This window comes from Pinus tabuliformis, chromosome 9, assembly GCF_031772625.1.
Source record: "Pinus tabuliformis cultivar Carrire ecotype Pingquan chromosome 9, CPIR1, whole genome shotgun sequence".
In the NCBI taxonomy this organism is placed as follows: domain Eukaryota; kingdom Viridiplantae; phylum Streptophyta; class Pinopsida; order Pinales; family Pinaceae; genus Pinus; species Pinus tabuliformis.
In genome coordinates, this window is record NC_142307.1 from 1,553,031,968 (window position 1) to 1,553,056,052 (window position 24,085).

Genomic DNA, 24,085 nt, shown 5'->3' on the forward strand with positions numbered 1-24,085 from the left:
AGGAAAGATTGTCCTAAGCTTAAGAAGGTTAATAACAAGGAAGATAGAGAAGAAGTCCATTTCACCGAAGAAGTGGAGGAAGCTAAAAGAAGGAAGTCCAAGAAACAAGAAAGGCATTAGAAGTAAGAGCTCGTGACATCACCGTAGGAAACATGAAGGATGTTTGAAAAAAAATCTATGGCAGTCAACTATGAAGGATATAGCTCTTGGGAACCTCATTGGAAAACTAAGGAAAGGAAGAAGTCATCCAGGACAAGGCTCATCATACATCAAAAGGATAACATCTGCTTGATAGGGATATGCAAGATCCTCAAGATTCTCTGATGGAATCTTCATTGGAAGGTTCACCAATCTAGAGAGGAAGCAAGTGTTGGGATGATGGTATGATGACATAAGAGATGAAGCAGATCAAGGGGTTGAAGCTCTTTTCAATCAATGAAGTTGCTGAAAGAAGCCTAGATGACCTAAAGGTAAATGAGGTATGTATGCTTGTATTCGATATTATAAAGTCATGTTGTATGGTTGCAGGTAACATGGATCACTGCTCTATCTTGAGAAGCATGATCAAAGGAAAGGAATCTCCTCCTATGAAAGGATGTTAAAAGGCATGGGTCACACTAGATGAAATCAACATAATATGTCCTCATATGAAAATGAGGTGGTTGACAGTAATTAGAGGAACTCTGATTGAAAGTTCCTGGGAATGAAATATGTGAAGAAAGAAAGGAAGAGATCATAGACTATGCAACCATGGAAGAAGGCATTCAACATCTAAGACCAAGAAGATTTGACTAGGAGATCTCCCGGAAAGATATGAAGACTCTAATGGAAGTCTGAAAAAGATGGAGACCCTTGACAATGGATATCTTTGGGAGATATGTCAACATGTATGCAGGATGTTGATGCAAACTGGAAGATGTCATGATGAAAGACCATCACAAAGGTAATTTTGATTTATGCATTTCTTATTTTTGAACAAATATCTAGATGGGCTTATGCAAGACTGCCAAAGGAAGAACTATGGATGTCTTCCCAAAGGACCATGTAGAAGGATGTAAGATCCTTCTAAAGAAAATGGTATGAAGAAGGCAACATGACATGAAGCAAGGCCAGATGTAGATTGATGAATTGCTTTCTGATGAAAGGAATGATGACATGACTGACTCATGAATGAAAGTGATGGATGGTCTATGCCCTATGAAGAAGTTCCAAAAGATGAAGACTCTGTAACAAAGAAGAAATTTGTGACATTGAAGGAAGGAGTTCTTCAAGCAGCTGATTGTCCCATCATCTCCACCTGAGGAGCTGTTGTAGGTCCCTAATTAAGAGGGAGCATGGAAACAAGTTTCTTACTTGGAAGAAACTTGGAAATTCCTAAGCCAAGAGGGAGCTTAGGTACATTTCTTTATTGAAATTTATATGTCCTCCCTAATCAGGAGGGAGAGATAGACACATCATTATGGTCTTCACATGGGAAGACAGAATGGAGCATTGGGTAAACATCTGGCATTCGATGCTCTTTGAGGATGAGATAGGGCATCCAATATAAGAGTAGTCGTAGAGGGTCGATATTCTTTGAGGACTGGCTATCCAAGATAAGAATAGTCCAAAGTAGGTCATGCTCTGTGAACACCCGGGTGGAGTATGTACCTTGAGAGACAATGATGATGGTGTCTACAAATCATTGGTCTCGCCACCATTGTGCTCTGATCTAGCGGAGAGATAGAGTTGTTAGTCAAAGTCTTGCTATGTGACAATGTTGGTTGATATGATGCTATATAGAAGGGTTACCAATCTGTTTCTTCTTATGAGAAATTCTTCAGATTGAGAATGACCAAGTACAATTATGAATACCTCCCTACTTAAGAGGGAGTGTTGAAAAGTGTAACTACGTTCAGTCTTCATAATGACATGTAATTGTGATTTTTGTAAATGATGAAAAGAAGAAAATAAAATAATTATTGTAACGCTTGCTTCATGGGTTTCATGAGCAAGAAATTTTATTTTTAGATGGCTCCCATTGAGAGCCTTTAGGATTTGTCATTAAAATCAAAGAGTCAATGTCACGTATGAAGAACCCTTCTTGGGATATTACAAATGTATATGAGTCTATAGAATTGTCTAGAAGCCCTCCAAAGACAAGCACAAGTTCTCATCTTCAATTCGGCCTCAAGATGAAGTAGAAGCTCATGTCAACTATCCTTATATGGAGACACACCTAGTCAGATTTATAGGTCGGCTTATTATATGGAACATACCACTATATATAGGTGAGCAAGGTCTTCGCATTATCATAGTGAAGAATTTTGGATCTCACTCTAAAATTGGGATGGGCAATCATAGTCAACAGTTTGTGTATCTCTCTGAAGTTTCAGATGAACAGTGGCAGTCATCAAGTTCGGATCTCCACAGAAGAACAAGTTCGATCTCTCTGAAATTCGGGTCACAGTCACAGTGACAAGAAAGGAGTCTAGTTTGGATGTCAAAATACATAAGGAACTCAGATCAGTGATGAAGGAACAACGAGGAAATGTTTAGGGCTAATCACAGAAACAAGAGTTCGGATGTCTGAGAAAGAGTCTCGGTGCTAAAGCAGAGATACACAGTTCGGACAAGGGTACATATAAGCTACAGTTCGGTGCTATAATGGAGACCACAATTCAGTAGAAGCTACAATACAATGGCAATGATTTGTGATATGCTTCGGTGCTATTATAGTTCAATATTATACAGTGAGAAAGTCTCTACACTACCATAGAGAAAGGGTCAAAGCCAACAAAGAGATCTCGGTGTCATGTCAGTGACAAAGTCTTGGTGATGATGGTATCTTGGTGCTAAGGAGGTCGAAGAGGAAGAGAAGTCGGGACAAAGAAAATAGCAGTGGATTGATTGTCGAGAAAACTTGTGTCTTGGTCTTGGAAGCACTAATAAGTCAAGGGTACTGGTCTTGGTATTCATTAATTGGAATCTCTATAAGAATAATTTTGTGCGGGTTTTCGTCTCAAAGAGAGAGATTTTGGCCCTGGCTCATAGCCTACATTCTGCATCTCTTGTCTATCTATGTTCATGCATTGGTAGTTGTTTGATGAAGAAGAATACTAATAATATAAGTAGAAGAAGATCCTAATCTAAAGTTGTAAAAAGCACTCACAAGCAGTTACTAATCAAGAAAAATCACCTAATTCATGATGCCCTAGATTTCTCAACACCCCTTTCATTGCAAGTATGGTACTCATACCAACTCTCACCTACATGCTTGAATCTGTCTCTGAAACACTAAGGAACACATCATTCCCGGCATATGGCAAGATGCTCCACTATCAATGAACAATGCATCATTGTCCACAAACTAGGCACTTCTAACACTATGTTCCAAAAAGACAAGCAACTACTAATGAGAACTACTCCTCAGATTTTGCTGCAAAATCTTCAATATTGGCAAACGTTGCAACCTGTGCTTTCCCTTTTTCTTTCTTTTTGTTTGGACATTGGCTCGCATAATGTCTTGTCTTGTGACATTCAAAGCACTTGACTTTGTTCATGTCCTTCTTCTTCCCATTTGATAGGATCCTCTCTCCTTTGTTCATCTTGGTAGCTCCCTTGATCTTTTTCACATGACTTTGAAAGAGCAACATTTTCCCCATCCCTTTCACCTTTTACTTGGTTGCCACGAAGAGCCTCCTCACGAGTCTCCTCCTAGGTGAAGTCATCCCATAACTTCCTCGTGTCCTTCTTCTTCCCATTTGAGAGGATCATCCCTCTCCTTTGTTCCTCTTGGCAGCTCCCTTGCCCTTTCTTGCATGACTCGAAAGAGAAACATACTCCTCATCCCTTTCACCTTTAACCTAGTTACCAGGAAGAGCCTCCTCACGAATCTCCTCCTAAGTGAAGCCATACCACAACCTATCCGAAGTTGGGAGTTTCTCCCATGCCATGACTCCTTTAACGAAGGCACCCCACTACTCTGTGAACCCATTCGTAGTTATCATTACCAATTCTAAGTTGAACACTTTCTCCCCTACTGCAACAAGCTCATCTCATTCTTGAGATATTCTGGCACGATAAGAAGAAACAATTTCATTCTTGGACATCTTTGGTGCCACTGAGTTTGTCTCTCAGCATCATTTTCTGATTCTCGTTGTCACTTTGGTATAAATTTTTCAATGCCTCCCACATTTCTCTAGTTGTTTTCTTCCTAGATATAAGATGAATAATATGGTCCACTCTGTCAAGTATAATACTCCTAGCTTTCACATCCTTATTATAGGTGGCTATAAGGGATACATCGATAAAAGGGATCTGAATTTGTGCTACAAACTCCCAGATCTCGTTCCGCTCCAACACCAATGTAATCCTCTCCTTCTAGATATTGTAAACCATCCAAGCAATCTTCAAACCTGAGACTAGTTGCCATCTTGTCCAACTAATCAACTCTTTCCAGAAACAAAATTATCCTGGTGAATAAGTTTCCTACACTTCTATGTTCTGGGACGTGCTGTCATTTTCCCTTCTGAGACACCACCACGTGTTGAACCTCGACTACCTATCCCGCGTGCACTTGTGTCTTCTAAGTTCTATGCATGTGTCTTGCCTAGATGGACCATGTTTTGCCTCTTTAGGAGCTTGCATGCGACATGTGAGCCATGCATGTGAGTTGCATGTGACATGCGGAGTGTGCAAGTGAGTTGCATGCATGTGGATATGTTGCATGAGACATGCATGTAATGCAAGCTAATTTATGACTAGTACTTGAGTTGAAGTAAAAAAAAAAAACTAAAGAGGCAAAACAAGGTCCTTCCAGTCAAGACACATGGCTAGAAGACCTTCTGAAGGCACAAAAGTACCTACCCGAGCTACAAAAACCAACACTCCCTCTTAGCGAGGGAGGTACTTTTGGAAGAACCTCCTCCACCTAAATCTATCTCCAATCTCACCACGTCATCCGCTGATGTAGTTGCTCCCTCTATATGGGAAGACTTCTCTGCTACCTGCTTCAAAATCTGATTTGAAAACCTGTTCCTTCTAACCATGCTCTTTCAAGTCATGTGATAGCACTTGGTATTTAATTCCAAGCAATAAATTACCGAACAAACACATAGCTAGATTCCTAACAAAAATATTTAACGAAAGCAAATTGAGATCTTAATCACATGGATCACAAACAGATTTATGCCCAACAAATCAGCCCATCATTAATAAACCACAAATCTTACTTGGGCTCAAGTATTGGGATAATGGCCCAATTGAGAAAATACAAATTACAATACTCTAGATCTAATCCAACAGCTCTGCTCTCTTGCAGATCTGGATCTCCAGCCTCACTGCACTCTCTTGTGTTGAATTTCCACCATCTTGGGTCTAGGTTAGAATCTTAAAATATCTGACGCTACCAAACCAAGAATCTCAACATAACTACTTTGCACAGCGGAAAATATAAAGCAGTAAATCACACATGCACAAGTATAGACAACTTTTTACAAAATATTGTACAAATATGTACAACCCAATCTTCGTTATATTAAACCAATCTGAATAATACAACAGTCTATGGAATACAAGATACAATGACAATCACGTTGCAGACTTTATGTCATATGATATATCTCATCCTCCCGGTCTTCTGCTCTTGTTCTGCTCTCTAGTTGCCCCTTAGTCCATCAAAGGACAACACATAGATTCTCCAAGAGGGGTTTCCACCTATCAATGTTGCAAGTCACTTTTGCTACAATGAACACAGGTTGATCTAATCTGCTCTTCTAGGTTGGCCAATACTTGAGCTCCAATCTACCTTCTAGTAGCCTCTTTCGTCCATCAAAGAGCTATACATAGGCTCCAAACTTCACCCAATCATGCAACAATCAATGTCCTTTGTATACGCTGCTCTAAGGCTACTTTGGGCCACCAACACGCTGCCCTCCAACAGTCCAAAGGTGCTCAATCCAACTAACACAAAACCATTGTGAAATCGTCCCCTAGTTGGGGTTTCTTAACACCCGAGACAACCCCAACAAATGGCTTCCACAAGCTGCTACAATTATGTCCACACTAGGACAACCTTCCACCTAGCATCAAATCAACATGAGATCATCAACCAACCATGCTTTGACTGCTTTCTGAACTGATGTAGATTGTTGTTAATGAGGTTGCCTAGTTAGGGCTTCCAACAGCCACTTGGCCCACTTATTCACCCTCAACAAGCCTCTTACAACTACAGCATAGTCTCTCCTCCTTGTTGTTGTCAAACGCTGGGTTGTAGGACATAAACCATGCTATTGTTTACCCAAAAGACCTCACAGTTCACTAAGGAACACACCTCGGCTCCCACAGCAAACATCTGTACCCAACCACAGCCCTAAACAGAGGTTAGAATACAGCAAACTTACCTCTACACAGCCCAAATATCACCCTTGAAGCTTCAACCTACTTCTATCCTAACCCGGCCTCTTGAAAAGCACCATTTCAGCCCAAAACAACTCTCCTATTTCAACTCGGCCTTCTTTCTGAACATCAGCTCACTTCAAATGATGATCTCCCATGTTTTGATGCACATGGGATGGTGAAATCACACTCTAATCAGCTCATATTTATATCCAATATGAGGGCTCCAACAAAACGTCATCATATAGCTTGACAAGTTGTCACAAGGCTTATTAACATCAAGTCGACCTTAATTCTTCTTGTGCAAACCCACTTCTAAGCTTCAAAAATTCATAACTCCATTCTACAACTCGTAATCGGAAGATTTTCGATACGTCGGATTCGTCTCGACAAGTACTATCATCCTCATCCATCACATGTCGAAATGTGTCCATGGTTTTGGCTCAAATCATGATGGGTGCAAAACCCCAACCTTGGGTTCCAAGCCCACAACTAACTCTCTTGTGGTGCTTCACCCTCCAAACCCTGAACCCTAGGGCTTGGAGTACCTCCCAAGCTGCTCAAAAATCAACACTCCCTCTTAGCGAGGGAGGTACTTCCAAGACTAGGAAGTAACTCATCATCATCAACGCTACTTGCAAGTTGCAACACTCGCCCAACTCTTGGCGCTCACCACTACAGCAATCCCTATAGCATGAACTACGCCTCTCTCGGAAGTGTCGTTGTCACTAGAAGCATCCTGCTTCTTCTTCTTCTCCTATATCGCTTTCTAATCCCTCCATGATTCCTTCTTGGAAAATGTGGAAGCACCCCTGCTCCCCACTGACCACGCTCTCTTCTTGGGCTACAAAGTCTCCCTCTAAATCTACAAGCTCCCACTAGAACTCGACTCCCTCTGAGCCTCTGGAACCTAGACCTTCTCCTCTGGAACTTGGACCTTCTTCTCTGGAACCTGTACCTGCCCCTCTAAAGCCTACACCTACAACTGCTTCTCTGGAACCTGCACCTGCTTCTTCTTCCCATGATCCATAGGCTTGCCCGTCAGCCTGTATAAACCATGCTCTCTAACTCCAAGCACAATACCTGCAAAGCTAGAGCCTCTAGGCCTGAGTCTTGCCTTCCCATCCTGGAACAAGACCTCAAACCTCTTCTTCTCAATCATCGAGACAGATATCACGCTATATCTGAGTCCTGGTACAAACAGTACATCCTGGACCCGCATCACCTATCCTGTCTCCATCCTAAATGGCACAACTCTCGATCCTCAAATCTCCTTCTGACTCTTGTTGCCCAACACCATGTGCAACTTCGAGTCCCATTCAGCTAGAGTCTCGAAAACCTCCTGTGACCTTGTCATATGTTTCGACACACCACTATCCACGTACCATCCATCCTCATCGATAGTACCCTGCGAGAAATGAGAGATCATAGCAAAGTCCTCCTCTTCCAACCTCCTGGTGAGAGCATCTATCTCAGCAGAAGTGGCAACACCGGTGACCTGCTTCCCTTTCTTCTTCTTGTCATCTCCCGTCTTCTTCTTCATTGGACATCTTGACAAAAAATGACCCATCTCGCCACAGTTGAAACACTTGACTTTACTCAAGTCCTTCTTCTACTTACCCTTCATTCGTGTTGCAAGTGCCATGTCATCATCTGAAGCCCTCTTCTTCGGATGAAGATCCTCGTCTCACAACTCTTCTTGAATGAAGTCGTCCCATAGCCTATTCCAGTCTGGCAACTTCTCTCTGGCAATGATCCCCTTAATGAAGGGCTTCCATTCCTCAATGAACCCTTTCAAAGCAATCCTCACCATATCTGAATTTGAAATAGTCACACCGACAGCAACAAGCTCATCTTTGACCTGAGACAATATCATCAAATATGAAGTCACTCCTTCACCATATATCATCTTGGTGGACTTCAACTTATCCTCCAATACTAAGACCCGGTTCTCATTCTTATTCTGGAACAAATTCTGAAGAGCCATCCACATCTCATGTGCCAAGTTCTTCCCAGACAAATGTGGTATTAGGGGATCATTTACCCCATCAAGGATGATCAATCTCGCCCTCGTATCTAAATCCTCGTACACTTCCAGCTCCTTTGGGTCAGTTGGCTTCTTGATGGCTTTCTCGACGAACTCCCAGATCCTGTTGACCTGCAAGACCAACTTGATCCTTTCCTTCCATGGACTATAGTTGGACAACCCCTCCAACCTGTCCTCATACCGGAGACCAGCCTGCAACTTCAACATTGTAGTGAGCCCTTCACCTACAATGTGACCAACTCCCTCTTAAGTTGTATTTTCTTTGTGCACACTTTGGTTCGCTATCTTCCAAAGTAGCTCAGACACGCTCTAAAACCATGTTGAATTTCCACGATCTTGGGTCTAGGTTAGAATCTTAGAATCTCTGACGCTACCAAACCAAGAATCTCAACAGAACTACTTTGCACAGCAAAAAATATAAAGCAGTAAATCACACATGCACAAGTATAGACAACCTTTTACAAAATATTGTACAAATATGTACAACCCAATCTTCGTTATATTAAACCAATCTGAATAATACAACAGTCTATGGAATACAAGATACAATGACAATCATGTTGCAGACTCTATGTCGTATCTCGTCATGTCGGTCCTTTGCTCCCGTTCTGCTCTCTAGTTGCCCCTTAGTCCATCAAAAGACAACACATAGAGTCTCCAGGAGAGTTTCCACCTATCAATACTGCAATTCGCTTATGCTACAATGAATACGGGTTGACCCAATCTGCTCTTCTAGGCTGGCCAATACCTGAGCTCCAATCTGCCTTCTAGTAGCCTCTTTCGTCCATCAAAGAACTACACATAGGCTCCAAACTTCACCCAATCACGCAACAATCAATGTCCTTCTTGTATGCTTCTCTAGGGCTACTTTGGGCCACCAACACGCTGCCCTCCAACAGTCCAAAGGTGCCCAATCCAACTAACACAAAACCACTGTAAAATCTGCTCCTAGTTGGGGTTTCTTAACACCCAAGACAACCCCAACAAATGGCTTCCACAAGCTGCTACAATTTTGTCCACGCTAGGACAACCTTCCAGCTAGCATCAAATCAACATGAGATCATCAACCAACCATGCTTTGACTGTTGTTAATGAAGTTGCTTGGTTAGGGCTTCCAATAGCAACTTGTCGGCCCACTTATTCACCCTCAACAAGCCTCCTACAGTTGCGGCATAGTCTCTCCTCCTTGTTGTTGTCAAACGCTAGGCTATAGGATGTAAAACATGCTACTATTTACCCAAAAGACCTCACTATTCACTAAGGAACAGACCTCGACTCCCACAACAGACACATATACCCAACCGCAACCCTAAACAAAGGTTAGAATGCATCAAACTTACCTCTACACAACCCAGATTTCACCCTTGAAGCTTCAGCCTACTTCTGTCCTAACTCGACCTCTTGAAAAGCATCATTTCAGCCCAAAACAACTCTCCTATTTCAACTCGGCCTTCTTTCTGAACTTCGGCTCACTTCAGATGATGATCTCCTATGTTTTGATGCACATGGGATGGTGAAATGACACTCTAATCACCTCATATTTATATCCAATATGAGGGCTCCAACAAAACGTCATCATAGGGCTTGACAAGCTGTCACAAGGCTTATTAACATCAAGCCGACCTTAATTCTTCTTGTGCAAACACACTTCTAAACTTCAAAAATTCATAACTCCATTTCTACAACTCGGAATCGAATGATTTTCGATGTGTCGGATTTGTCTCGATGAGTACTATCATCCTCATCCATCACATGTCCAAATGTGTCCATGGTTTTGGCCCAAATCATGATGGATGCAAAACCCAAACCTTGGGTTCCAAGCCCACAAGTGACTCTTGTGGTGCTCCACCATCCAAACCCTGAACCCTAGGGCTTGGAGTACCTCCCAAGCTACTCAAAAATCAACATCTCGTACACAACACATGCTCACTAAGATATTGCTCTTAACCTTGTGTTGTTATTGTGCCTTTGCCTCAACCCTTCAGCTCAATTTATAACTTTTCTAAGCTAAGATCAACGATGAAAATTAGCTCGTCAAGTTAATTGAAGATAAGTGACTTAACTTTAGTTAAGTCACTTATCTTTAGCGTTCTTTCCTTTAACTCAAGTACGAGTATAAATTTAGCTTGCATTACATGCAACTCATCTACATACATGCAACTCACTTGCATGCTCTGCATGTCGCATGCAACTCACATGAATGCCTTGCATGTCTCATGCAAGCTCTTAAAGAGGCAAAACAAGGTCCTTCTAATCAAGACACATGGCTAGAAGACCTTCCACAAGTACAAAAGTACTTGCCCGAAATACCAAAATCAACAGAACTCTGCTGATGTTAGTGGTATTAATTGTTAAACTCATCTAGCATGGCCTTAACAAAAATTACCCTTCACTCAAAGAAAAATAAGTGGTTAGGCATGCTAGGATTTTTCTACAATATTATAAGGTTGAGGAGATGAACCCTTCACTCAAACCACAATCATTGACTAGGCATGTTAAGCTTTTTCAATTTCTACCATATTATAAGTTTGAGCAATCCAAGTCTAAAGACTTTGAGCTATATGATGTTTATGTAGCTCTCATTGATGTTCCCATTTCTAGTAATGGTGAATCAATGATGAGTTTGATGCATGAACATGTTGATCAATATTTTGTCGTATGACCTTGGCCCAATAACTTGTAGCATTGTTTTTGGATTCTAGAAGCCACTTAGAGCCTCATTGATTATGTATTTTGTTGTTGATATGTATTGCACTCTGTGCCATTTTGATATATTCACCCTTAAATGGTATATAGATGAGCAAACTTTGCATATTTCGTCTCTAATGGTCTAGAATCATAGTTTGAAATCTTAAAAATAAATTTTTTCATTAAAAATTAATTATTTTATGTACTTTTTTAAAATCCGGTTCAATCAAATTTGATCTGGTTCCAGTTCGAAACCCGGTTATATAGGTGGTCAGTTCAAAACCCGGTTCTAGTTTTTAAAACTATGGTCAATACTACTTGAACAATGGAGATGAGAGAATGCATCTTCAACAAACCTTTGAGCTAATATTCAAAAATGGATAAGCAAGAATGTTGCAACAATAATATTTGTTTCTGCAAATATTTACAAGGAAAGCTTTCTCTCGTTCCTTATAGTAGAAAAAGGAAATAAATTTCACACATTGTCTAGTTATAAATCAACAATATGATTATTCCTTGCCAAAAAAATAACTGCAATGCATAATAAATATATAGAAATACCCTCTTATCAAGAAATATTAGCCATCACCAAAGGGACAGAAAGCATTAAGTGGATCTTCATCCCTGATGGCGCAACTACTATCTATCTTTTTTCAAGCTAGTGCCGCCTTCTCTCTGATCCAAAACTCACAACGAAGGGGCAACTCAACTTGTTTGGATGGTCGTGAGGATACTTGCATGCCAAGTGATGAGGAAAAAGAAAAGGGGAGAATGCCACCTGGATATATTGTTTGCTTACATCTGTGACTTCCAAAGTCGTTGCAGCTTTGCCCCTATTGAGATCCCTTAATGGAGGAGCGCCATCAGGGTTTCGATTCCCTCCGTGTTCATTTCCTCTGTATGTCTCTCCTTGCACTAATTACATTGCTCACCAGTCATGTTATAAACACAATACCCGCAAACTCACCAACTACAACATACAAGAGTATGTCAAGAGATGGACAACTAAGGGCTTCAAACAAAATCAACAACTGATGGATCGAATGGTTATTGTTCTTGCATTCATCAAAGGAAAGTCCCATCTAGAGATGACAACAAGACAAGTTGTGGTGTATTCTCTATACGCACAAACCCTTCCCCTTTGCATTGAATCCCCCAAGGCAAAACCCTAGTCAATCCTACTGGTTCACAGAGATGCAATGAAGGGAAATCGTAACGAAATCAAGGAACAAAATGGTCGAAATGCAAGATAATCATCTCGAGGTAAACGTACAATCAATCGGTTCCTTAAATGGGAAATAGAGAGAGGGATGGCAAGGAACTTATGACAAAGATAAAATGATGGTCAGATGACAGGGAAATGGCAAAGTGGTAGGCAAATAAGCAGTTACAAAGAGCAAGCTAGAATGCCTAAACTTGGCTCTGATACTATGTCAAGCCAAATGAAGTAACTCTTGAACTTAGTTTGATTTGTATTGATGAGAATGGACTTATATAGCATTCCCGAACTTAGTTTGATTTGTATTGATGTGAATGGACTTATATAGCATTACAGAAATGGCCCTTCATCTTTCAAATCGGTTCTTATTGTCATTGTTCATATTTCCCCATATTTACAAGATATTCACCAAATCCCCAAGGATTACGTGTCTACACATCTCACAACTTTGCACACTTTCATCATTGCACAAATTTGTCCTTCATCTAGGGTCTTCGATCTTCAACTTGGATCTCAGTCTCCATAGCCTTTGATTCTAATCCAATATAATCTCTTATATGACAAGCCTTGGACTTCTCTATGCTCCAATATCTAGTAGGATTTTATATGGGTGCATAAATAACAAATATATTTTGAAAAAATAATAGATGTCCAATATATTAATGAGCAGCAGTGTTCAAGGTTGGCTACCCAACACACAAATACAACTCTCGTACATATACATGATATAGCACCTTAATTTGGTTATGCTAGTTTAAACAAGTGTTACGAAAATCGCGATTTTATCGCGATAACATCAAAAAATCGCGATTTTTTCATTTTCCCGATAATATCGCGTGATTAGTTCAGTGAAAAAATCGGGATTAAATCTCGATTTTTTGGGAAAAAAAAATTTGAATTTTTTTTTTTAAATTTTGCCGATTTTTGGATGAGGAGGAGGATGAGGAGGAGGAGCAACAGGAGGAGGAGGTGACACAACCTACCTAGGCTACCCCTGTCACCAGTAGAGGACGTGGTCTACCTCCTGTAGCTCCTAGTTCTTCAGCTTCTAGAGCACAGCAGAGTCCACTGCAAACTCCACCGGCATCTACATCTAGAGGGAAAGCTATTGCATTTTCTCGCAAGAGGGGCAGAGGAAATCAGTGGTATTAGTTATTTGGTTCATTTCATTGTATATGACATTATGACTCATGATATGAGATACATTATTATATTTTTTGTTGATATTTTGAAGCTGAGTTGGGACTCAGGAGTCAGCACTGACTATTCAAGACATGATTCACTATTATGTATGATGTAGCACTAGAAATGATATTACACATCTTATATATTAGTTCTTTTATCATATTTATTTGTCAATGTATATATTTTATGTTGTAGATGCTTTAGATATTAAAAAAATTGAAAAAAAAAATGAATATTTTTGTATTTTAAGATTTTTTCCCGATTTTTTCCCCTCGCCAATATTATCCCGATAACGATTTTCGCAACATTGGTTTAAACTTCTTTACTAATATTAACATAAAAATGATATTGCTCACATGTCACTAACATATAAAGTTACTATATTACATGCATATACTTTCATGTTATACTATATTAGATTTTTTGTATTCCTAGGTTCAACTATACAAAGCACACATCTCTCTCTCTTGAGAGGTTGTCTTCTATCAAAAGCTTTGAACCTAATAATGCTTTGATATCATATTAGCTTTTAATTGACGTCACACACACAAACATACAATAGATGTGAGTAATAATGAGTTTTATTAGATGGATTCAAGGATACAATTCCTCAACTACATCTTTACTCATGTAATTGGTATTTAGACTTTGTCAGACTCCTCATCAATGTTTTAAAAAACGGTCGAGCCAGACCGAGCCAACATACAATAGATGTGAGTAATAATGAGTTTTATTAGATGGAAGGATACAATTCCTCAACTACATCTTTACTCATGTAATTGGTATTTAGACTTTGTCGGACTCCTCATCAGTGTTTTAAAAAACGGTCGAGCCAGACCGAGCCAACGTTTGGCCAGGTCGGCTCGGTGGCCGAAACGGAATTGCTAGCCGAGTTATTACTGAACCGGCCGAGCCAATCACTGACTCGTCCAGCTCGGTAACAACCCAATCGGCTCAGTAACAACTCGGTCGACTCGGTAACAACCCAGCGAGCTCGGCTCAGTAACAACCCGACGGATTCGGCTCTTTGAAAAAGATCCTGAAGCACATTTCTCAAAAGTTGTTCCGCCTCCTACATATCAACAATTGGGTTGTTGTTTATTGCATATTTATAGCCCTAAAGTACTCTATCGTTGTGAGAAAGTTTTGAAAATTACAAGGCCGAATTATGGTTATCCTAGTGGCATGAATTAGAAAACTGAAACAATGCACTGAGCCATATAATGTTTTTAAAAAGGAAAATGTTCTGGCAATGGATTAATAGATACATATTTACCACTGATTGTCCTGGAGCTTGACCAGAATTAAATCAAGGGTTTTGAGACTTCACTAGGGGCAGATTTCTTGAAATCATCTCCAATAGTCTAGGTAGAAGCATGAGACAAGTTGTCTTGTAGCAAAGGCACAAATTTGAAGACATTTGTTGATTAGTTCATTGGCTTATCATTTGGGAAGCTATGATTGGTTGTAGACAATTGGTATTATTGTTGTTGTAGTCTAGTGATTGTCCTTGGGCTGAGGTAGAAAAGAATCCTAGCATTGGTGGCTAAGTATGAACTTTGCATTGGACAGTGCATTGGATGCCATTTTGATATAATGGGTATATTCATGAGCCTACTTTGATCATATGTTGTCTTTTCTCTATATTCTAAAGCTTTGTGTTTGGAAACATGAATGATAATCTTTAAAATTATGTTCTTTTTATTAAAAAAAAAAAAAAAAATTAATGTATTTTTTACAACGACTGAGTCATTGAAATCAAACCAACCGAGTCGATACTAAGTCGGAGTCGGAGTCGGAGCCGACCCTTGGCCATTTCCGTACCGGAGTCGGAGTTTTAAAACATTGCTCCTCATAACTAACCAACCACACAATCCTAACATCTCATGTCGATCTTTATAAAGTCACTAACTTTAACATCAAATATGACCTTAACATTCTTCAAGTATTGTAGTGATCAATCAAATTTGAGTCTCTATGAGATGAAAATGTTTTTTTTTTCAACAGTGCTTGAGGTGGTTAGATAGGCGACCTAGAGCTACAGTGAAGGGGCCTCATTTTGGGCATGTTTGTCAAAACTTCTGAGCTTGTGAAAGGACACATCTTACACATATGAAATATTACCTCATAGATTTGCACTCAAAGAAATTCAAGTCCCTACACAATATGCAACCCTATAGGTACTTAGGTCCTAGGAAGGTTGTCCATTATCATCATAACAACCCTTCCCCCAACTTAGGCTGACTCTCCATCTAGCACAAGGTGAGGAAACCCTAATACAAAAGTAAATGTAACTCTTTAGAATTTAAGTAGTGTTGGATTGCAAAAAACCAACGCTTAATTGGATGGTTCCACTAATGTACCTTTGAAAAGCAAAAAAGTAAAACGAATGGTATACATATCCCCACTCTAAAATGGCAGATGTTTGTTTTGATAAAGTACCCAACAAATTAAAACACATAGAATGGCACATTTTTTAACAGTTTTGAGATCATTTTATCCATATATCACAAACTATAGTTTCCATTGGTAGCCAATAACAAAACATTACCAAACGTCTCTACTTAAAATGTTGAGGATTTCATTCACATTAATATGACTGCTAATGTTGTAGAAAAATAAATAAATCTTGTAGAAACTGAAAAGATAATAAATCTTAAAGTCAAATACCTGATCAGCCATAGCATACATAATTGCAATAATGCAGGGTAGGCAACAGCAGACAGCTATGCCAATCACGCAGGCTAGAGCAACACAGAAAACTACAAAAAATACATCGAATGCCAAAAAGACAACACATAGCCTGCAAAGCATCAGAGAAATCATATTTTAAGCTTTATAAGATGGGAAATGTGACAAATATAACATTTTACCCCTGAGAACCTAGCTTCGTAAAGACAGCGTATAGAAATCTACCAACCAGTAAATCAGTGGAGCATCATGAGAGAGATCATCTGCACCAGCTGTTATCCAATAAAATCCAACAACCCACCATATGAATGAAAACATCGTATTGGCAGACTCCAACCATTTTGCTATACTGAAAATCAAAATACCAACTATTAAAGTATCAGAACATAGTTAAACATCACACTGCTTATGACACCAACATCAAGTTGCAAATCAAAGACTAGAACACAAAACAGAATTTCCTTCAAAACAATTACAACTGCAAGTATGAATATTCAAAGCTCATCCATGAGAGAGCCGATAGTCTTGACTAAGTTTAGAACATAACTGCCACACAGATCAAAGAGAAACTGATCACTTCTTTAATCATCACAGGAGGGGCACAGCAACTAAAAGAATCAGCATAAGGGCTTAACCAAAAAAGTTAAGGTGTGTACATAGCAAAAGGGTGCAGAACACAAGGTTATAATTTTAAAATTGGCTTCAACAGAAACAAATAAAAACTTCAAAAAAATTATCCACAACTACATTGCCAAAACTAAAAGATGCACAAGAGGCTTTACAAACAAGTCAAATGTAACTCAGTTCAGATAGCATGTGTGAGCAGCCATTAACTAATATGCATCGGCAAAATCTTGGCACAATCTAAGAATATCAAGGAATCTGATAGCAATAGGGTTGCTTGTGAGTGACAGACGTGATGAAGTCATGCCCAGTGATGGTAAGCAACATGTCCACGCCGCCCGATCTCAACCTGTTACTGTTGGGTTCCTATGATGTGTTAGTTGGCATGGACTGGCTAGCGGCCCATAACACTAAAATTGACCACTACAGTAAGTCACCATAATGTCTCATCGACGAAGGAGAGAAAGTGACGCTACAAGGAACAAAGAAGCCTGTCACCGCCAGGCAAATATCAGCACTGGAACTGAAAAGGTGCAGCAGGAAAGGGTGTGCCTTGTATGTGGTCCAAGTGACCAATGAATCAGAAAATAGCAGGGACAAAATGGAAGAGCATCTAGTGTTAAGACAGTTCAATGATGTATTTTCGTTGGAAATACAGGGATTACCGCCTAGAAGAAAAATTGATATTTTCATCCAATTGCTGCCAGGCTCTGTACCAGTCTTGAAGGCCCCATATCGCATGAGTACACCAAAGCTAGCGGGGCTAAAGCTACAGCTGAAAGAAATGCTAGACAAAGGGTATGTCAAACCCAGTGTATCACCTTGGGGAGCCCTAACACTATTTGTGAAGAAGAAATATGGCACATTGCGGCTGTGCATTGACTGCAGGCACGATAGATAAAGCCACAGTAACGAACAAGTGCCCTCTGCCTAGAATCGATGACTTGTTTGATCAGCTAAGGGGGGTTGCAGTATTCTCAAAGATAGATTTGAGGTCTGGTCATCGTCAAGTTCGAATTAAAGATGAAGACATCCACAAGACAACCTTTAGAACTGGGTATGGACACTGAGTTTATGGTGGTGCCATTTGGGCTCACAAATGCTCTAGCCACATTTATGTGTCTGATGATCAATGTCCTCAGTCCATATTTGGACAAGTTTGTATTGGTCATCATAGATGACATCTTGGTTTACTCTCAAACCAAACAAGAGCATGAAGAGCATTTGAAAGCATATTGCAATTGCTGAGAGAGCACAAGCTCTATGCCAAGCTCAACAAATGTGCTTTCTTCCAATCACAGGTTCAATACTTGGGACATATTGTTTCCAAGGAGTGGTTGTGGATCTTAAGAAGATCAAGACCATCATGGAGTGGCCTACTCCCCAAAATGTTATAGAAGTTAGATCTCTCATGCGGTTGGTTGGATATTACCAGAGGTTCATTCGTGACTTTTCAAAGATTGGGCATCTAATCACAGTCTTGCAAAGGAAAGGAGTTAAATCCCAATGGACATTAGAATGCGCAACCAACTTTGAGCAACTCAAACACCTACTCATGCATGCACCTACCTTGAGAATAGTTGATCCGAAAAAGGATTTTGTGGTTTGCACAGATGCTTGCAAGTAAAGGCTAGGTGGAGTCCTCATGCAAGAAGGACACATGATTTGCCATGACTCAAGAAAATTAAATGAGCATTAGAGGAATTATGTCACTCATGACTTGGAGCTTGCAGCAATAATACATGCATTGAAAATGTGGAGACATTAATTGCTCGAAAGAAAGTGTGTTTTAATGTTAGACCATGGAGGGTTGAGATACTTGTTTGACCAGCCCAAATTAAATGTAAGACAAGCTAGGTGGCTAGCCTTGATCAATGAGTTTGATTTGAAATAAAATACATTAAGGGCAAGGAGAACAAAGTAACAGATGCACTTAGTAGAAGTTTGCAAGTGGCTCATTTGGCAGCCATAAGCACTTGTGAAGTTGATATAAAAAAAGGATCAAAGAGGCATTATTTTTTATGAGCATTTCTAGCATGTGAAGGAATGCTTGCAACAGGAGCCAAAAGGATCATTGAGTAAGAATTACTCACTCATTGATGATGGTATGTTGAAGTTCAAGGATAGATGGTATGTACCTTGCATGGGCAACTTGAAGAAGCTCATCATGGATGAGTTTCACAAAAGACCTTATTTAGGTCAACCTGGTTATCAGAAAATGATAACAGCTATGAAGAAAATGTATTTATTGGTCGGGCATGAAAAAGGAAATCACCAGTTATATTGTTAGGCAGCTGGAATGTCAGCAAGTTAAAGTGGAATGTAGACACCCAGCAAGATTGTTGCAACCAATCCCCATTCCTAAATGGAAGTGAGAAGTCATATCTATGTACTTCATCACAAGACTACCAAATGGAAAATACATCCAGGCGGCATGACGCTATAATGGTGGTAGCGGACAAGTTGAGCAAGGCAACTCACTGTATATATATCAAGTCCACCCACAAGATAATTGACATTGCTCAGATTTTCATGAAGGAGATATTTGGATTACATGGCATACCCAAGAAGATCATTTCAAATCAGGATGCCAGGTTTACTTCAAAATTTTGGAAAGCATTGTTTGTTGGTTTTGGAACTCAGCTAGCATTTGGCACAGCATATCATCCTCAGACAGACAGAGTTCTAGAAGACATGTTGAGGATGTTTGTCATGCATTAGCCAAAGAGACAGGAAGAGTTCCTACCCTTAGTTGAATTTGCCTACAACAATGGGTATCAAGATTCAAGAGTCATTGAAGATGAGCCCTTTTGATGCTTTATATGGCAGACGGTGTAGCGCTCCCATCAGCTGGGATAATCCAGTGAACAGGGTGGTTCTTGGACCTAATATGTTGAAGGAAATGGTAAAATAGTAATTAATATCAACCAGAAATTGAAGGCACCCAAAGATTGGCAAAAGAGTTATGCAGATCAACAGAGAATGCACAAGGAATTCCAAGCGTAAGAGCTTGTATATTTCCGCATCAACTAAGAAAGAGTTCACTGAGAATAGAATCTTGTGTTAAGTTGGCACCAAGATTTTGTGGACCATTTCAGATTTTAGAAAGAGTGGGGCAAGTGGCATATAGATTAGCCTTACCAACCACAGTGAAAACACATGATGTTTGTCACATTTCTTTACTTAAGAGGTATGTACATGATGCTAATCATATTGTTGCTTGATCTGTGATATATGTGGAATCCAAGGGAAAATTCCAAACAAAGCCATAGTGCATTCTGGACCAGAGGCAGATCATGCTCCAGAATCGAGTAATAGAGCAAGTCAAGGTGCAATGGAAGCACTTTGGACCATATGAAGCCACCTAGGAAATGGTTGATCGAATGAGGGTACTTTACTCGTTTTTGTTCACGATATAAATGAATGTAAGAGTTGTAAATATAAAGCTCACTATTGCATTTTTGTGTTTCGTTATAGAACAACGAGGACAATGTTCCTTTAAGGGATGGGTTATGTAACGGCCTTTTTGTTGCACCCAATGTAAATGTCACTATGTACATTTGCTTATGTGATTTATGTAAAAATGCAATTTATGGCTAAGTTGAAGGAGAGGACACGGATTCGGAGATCTAAGGAGGAGAGGTTGTTTGTGATGTGATTAACCAAGGCCACACCCACCTCATTTATTTCCATTCTACCTATTACCTTAACGAATTAATGGCCTACAGAAATAGGTAGTGAAGCTTTTGGTATGGAAAGCCTAAATGGAGAAAGGTGCCCATACTCTCCCCTTCCTCGTGGGATGTAATAGAGAGGGAGAACGACCGTCCAGACAGAGAGAGGTGAACACACAAAAGAAGGGACAAGTTAAAGGAATGCAGAGAGAGAACGCAAGAGAGCGCGAACAGAAAGAAGACATAAACAGGAGAAAAACACGTAGGAGAGGAAGCACTCAAGCAACAGCAGAAGAAGAAAAAGAAAAAGTCTTGAGCCATTGCTCTATGATTAGGGAAAGCATTCCTTGTGATTTTGTTGAGACCAAGGTTGTGTGTTTGTGTTGATTGGCTAGTGGAGGTATGGTTGAGATTTGAATCACTTAGTGCTTGTTGAGTAAGTTGATAAACCATTAAGTGCTTGTTGGGCAAGTTGACAAACCACTCAATGCTTGCTAAATAAGTTGATAAACCACTTGGGTGCTTGTTGGAACACTGATAAACCACTAGGAAGGTGAGTTGAGCCACTATGGTGTGTGATGAAAAGGGTTGATAAGCCATTAAGTGCTTTTTGAGGAAGCAGTAAACCATAAAGTGCTTGCCAAGTAAGCTAATAAAACACCTGGACAGTGGGCTATAAACTCTTGTAGTGATTGCCTTTAAAATCCAATTGATAAACCACCTATATAGTGTATTCAATCTCTTGGAATTGAGCAATACTTCAACTGAGCCTTGGGTGAATCCATGTGATTGATTTCAAAGAGGTAGAATTATTGTTGTGCTTACTGCTAGAGAGTAGTTGATAAACCACCTGGACCATGGATGCCTCTTGTTTTGTTTCACTGAATTCTCAGTGTGAAATTCAATTGAGCAAATAACTCCTCAAACTCTGAATCCATCTCGAGGGTGGTCAGTTGCAAGAAAATTTGCAGCGTAGATGGCCTATGTTTGGGTGGAGAGTTGAAGTACCTCCTTCAGTTGCCAACCATTCAAGTTAAACAAATAAGTATATTTACTTGTATCCATTTGTACTATGGATGATGAAAAATGTCTGATATGTGATATGTAAGTGTGCAGATCATCACTACCTATAGAAGGTTGTTGAGATGTTTGTATGTTCATGGGCTTTGCCTTATATGCCTTCATAGTTATGTTGAACTTCAGGATCTCTGTGATTGTTATCATGTACATGAGTTGCAAATTATCTATATGAAAATGACTCATTGCCTAAATCCCCTCAGTCAACTTGTTATTGCAAAGTGTTCTCAATTATCTGATATGTTTAGAAATCTCATGGCTCGCTACCTGGTTTAAGGCTATAAACTACCTCACATGATAAGGAGGTAATTCAGGTGTTGTTTGATGCATGAAAAATCAATAAGATCTTATAGTCACTTGTTTTAAAAATAATGAGAGCATTTTGTGGTTATGTACACATGTATAACGTTGCAATGCCTTGAGCTTCACAGAGGAAGCATGGTAAGTGATTTTCTTGTGAAATGTTGTTGTTGGAGCCATTTCTTTACTCATAATTTGATACAAGTCAGGTCTGTCAAAGCCATTAATTCTAGTATGGTCATGGTATGATATCTTGGAAGGTCATTGTTCAAATCTGGGTTCTCATTCCTGGAAATTGATGTTCTAAGCAATGTCCTGTCTTAAGGAAATTTGGGTATAATCCCTTGAAGTTTCCCTTCCTGTAAGTTTGGGTAGAAACCTACACTTGTATCTAGGACCAGATGGTCCCTTAATGAACCTTGTATCCAGGTCGGATACCTTTTTCGATTCCCCAACGCCAGTTGTAACAGGATATGCGGAGGGGACAAATATCTATAAGATTAGCTGATGCATCTGATAATCCGAGCATCCGGCTAGTCATCGGTTTGTGTACATTCGAAAAAGATTTGAATGTGAAATGGTTTGGATTTCCAAGGTAAATTAGTATAGAAACGATATTTGAAGGCGGAAACACTTGCATGACGCCAGATTTCCCATAAGTGCATGAAGCATCCAGTGTTTGGGACATCCAGTGGTGGAGGCATGGTGCACATAAGAGAAGTGTCAAATCGGGCCGGGCCTGAAATTCCATTTCTCGTGGTGTGTCAATAAGGCATATCTGCATGCACCCCGGATTTCCCATAGAACCATATATAACAAAGAATAATTGAGGAATTTTGTAACCCCATCTTCATGACAAACATTGGAGGTCAGGTTAAATTATAAAGTACACCTCCCACAACACAAAAAGGTACAAGGGGGTAGGAGGGAGCGTTACAGTTTTCATTCATATATCTGGAACGACACATTTTCCTCTGCTTTTATGCTTTTTTGCTCTTTTGTTATTATGGCTCATTATGTCATTTGGCCAAAAGTTATACTTTCGTGTTTTTTTGGCCTTTGGGGGGAAGAATATCTTTTTAGGCATGTATATAATTAGCAAGTTTATATATTTGGAAGGTGCAAGTGTTGGTCATGGTTCTTAGCCAGAAGCTGAGGGGTGGTCTGAGCTTCCTTTGTATGGAAAAGTGAGGAGTTGAGTAGCATTTTTATCACTTCCTTCTATCTTGAGGTGAAACTTGGCGTTAATATAAATATATTGTTAAGTTTGGGTATGTTCTATGCTAGAGAAATTTATTTCAATTTTCACAGTTAGCTCAATATCTTTTCCAAATTAGCAATCACATCAGCATTAAAGTAAACTGCACATAGATATTAATATAAATCGCAGAAGACAAGCCAAGACAAGAGGACACAAGATGTGGCGCTAGCCAGGGACAAACCCCAATGTGGGGAACCCTTGATCAATTCTTCTTATATGTTCTTCAATAGTTCAGCGGAGAGAGATAGTACATTTACAACTGAAGTCAATACTTTGACTTATCTAGATGAGAGCATAGATCATCTCTAAGAAGATGATACATGAGATCAGTTGAAGACATGCCGCTTCAACTGATTCTCCAAGGTGACTCCTTCATCTATCATCGTGCTGCATCTCGTAATCATGTTGCACCACGCTGCACCCATCATCACAATGCTAGACCTTATGACTGTTGCACCTAATGTTGTACTGTTGTCCCATGTGTCATGATTGAACCATGTTTGTCCATGTTAGTTGTCCCATTGCTTGTTTGTTGTCCCTTGCATGCTTGTTGTACCATTGCATGCTTGGTGTACTTGCTGTTAAGTACCATACGTCTATCTCAATGTTAGTTTGTTGTCCCTTGCATGTTGTTGTACCATTGTACCACTGCTACACAATGTCATGGCTGTCCCATTGTGCTTTGCCATACCATAACAGTGCCATGAATTTGCTGCACTAAATACTAGTTGTCCCATGTTGTAACATTGTACCATTGTTGTCCCGTTGTGCACTATATGCCATTGACCATTGTTGTCCCATTGTTGTACCATATGCTGCACCATACTACACCAAGTTGTCTTTGTTGTCCCATTGTTGCACCATATGCTGCACCATATTGCACCAAGTTGCCTTTGTTGTCCCATTGCTTATAATCGTTGCATCATGTAGCATTGTTGTCC

General features: G+C 39.8%; 1 protein-coding gene across 1 annotated transcript in view; it reads right to left on the reverse strand.

Annotated features, from left to right (window-relative positions):
* Positions 1-24,085, reverse strand: part of LOC149154529 (E3 ubiquitin-protein ligase At1g63170-like) — a 97,639-nt gene that overhangs the window by 47,831 nt on the left and 25,723 nt on the right. Inside the window, exons 2-3 of the mRNA XM_089439666.1 lie at positions 16,438-16,557; positions 16,188-16,320 (exon numbers count right to left, since the gene is read on the reverse strand). Of these exons, the coding sequence (XP_089295792.1) occupies positions 16,188-16,320; positions 16,438-16,557 (253 nt within the window). The remainder of the gene's footprint in view (positions 1-16,187; positions 16,321-16,437; positions 16,558-24,085) is intronic.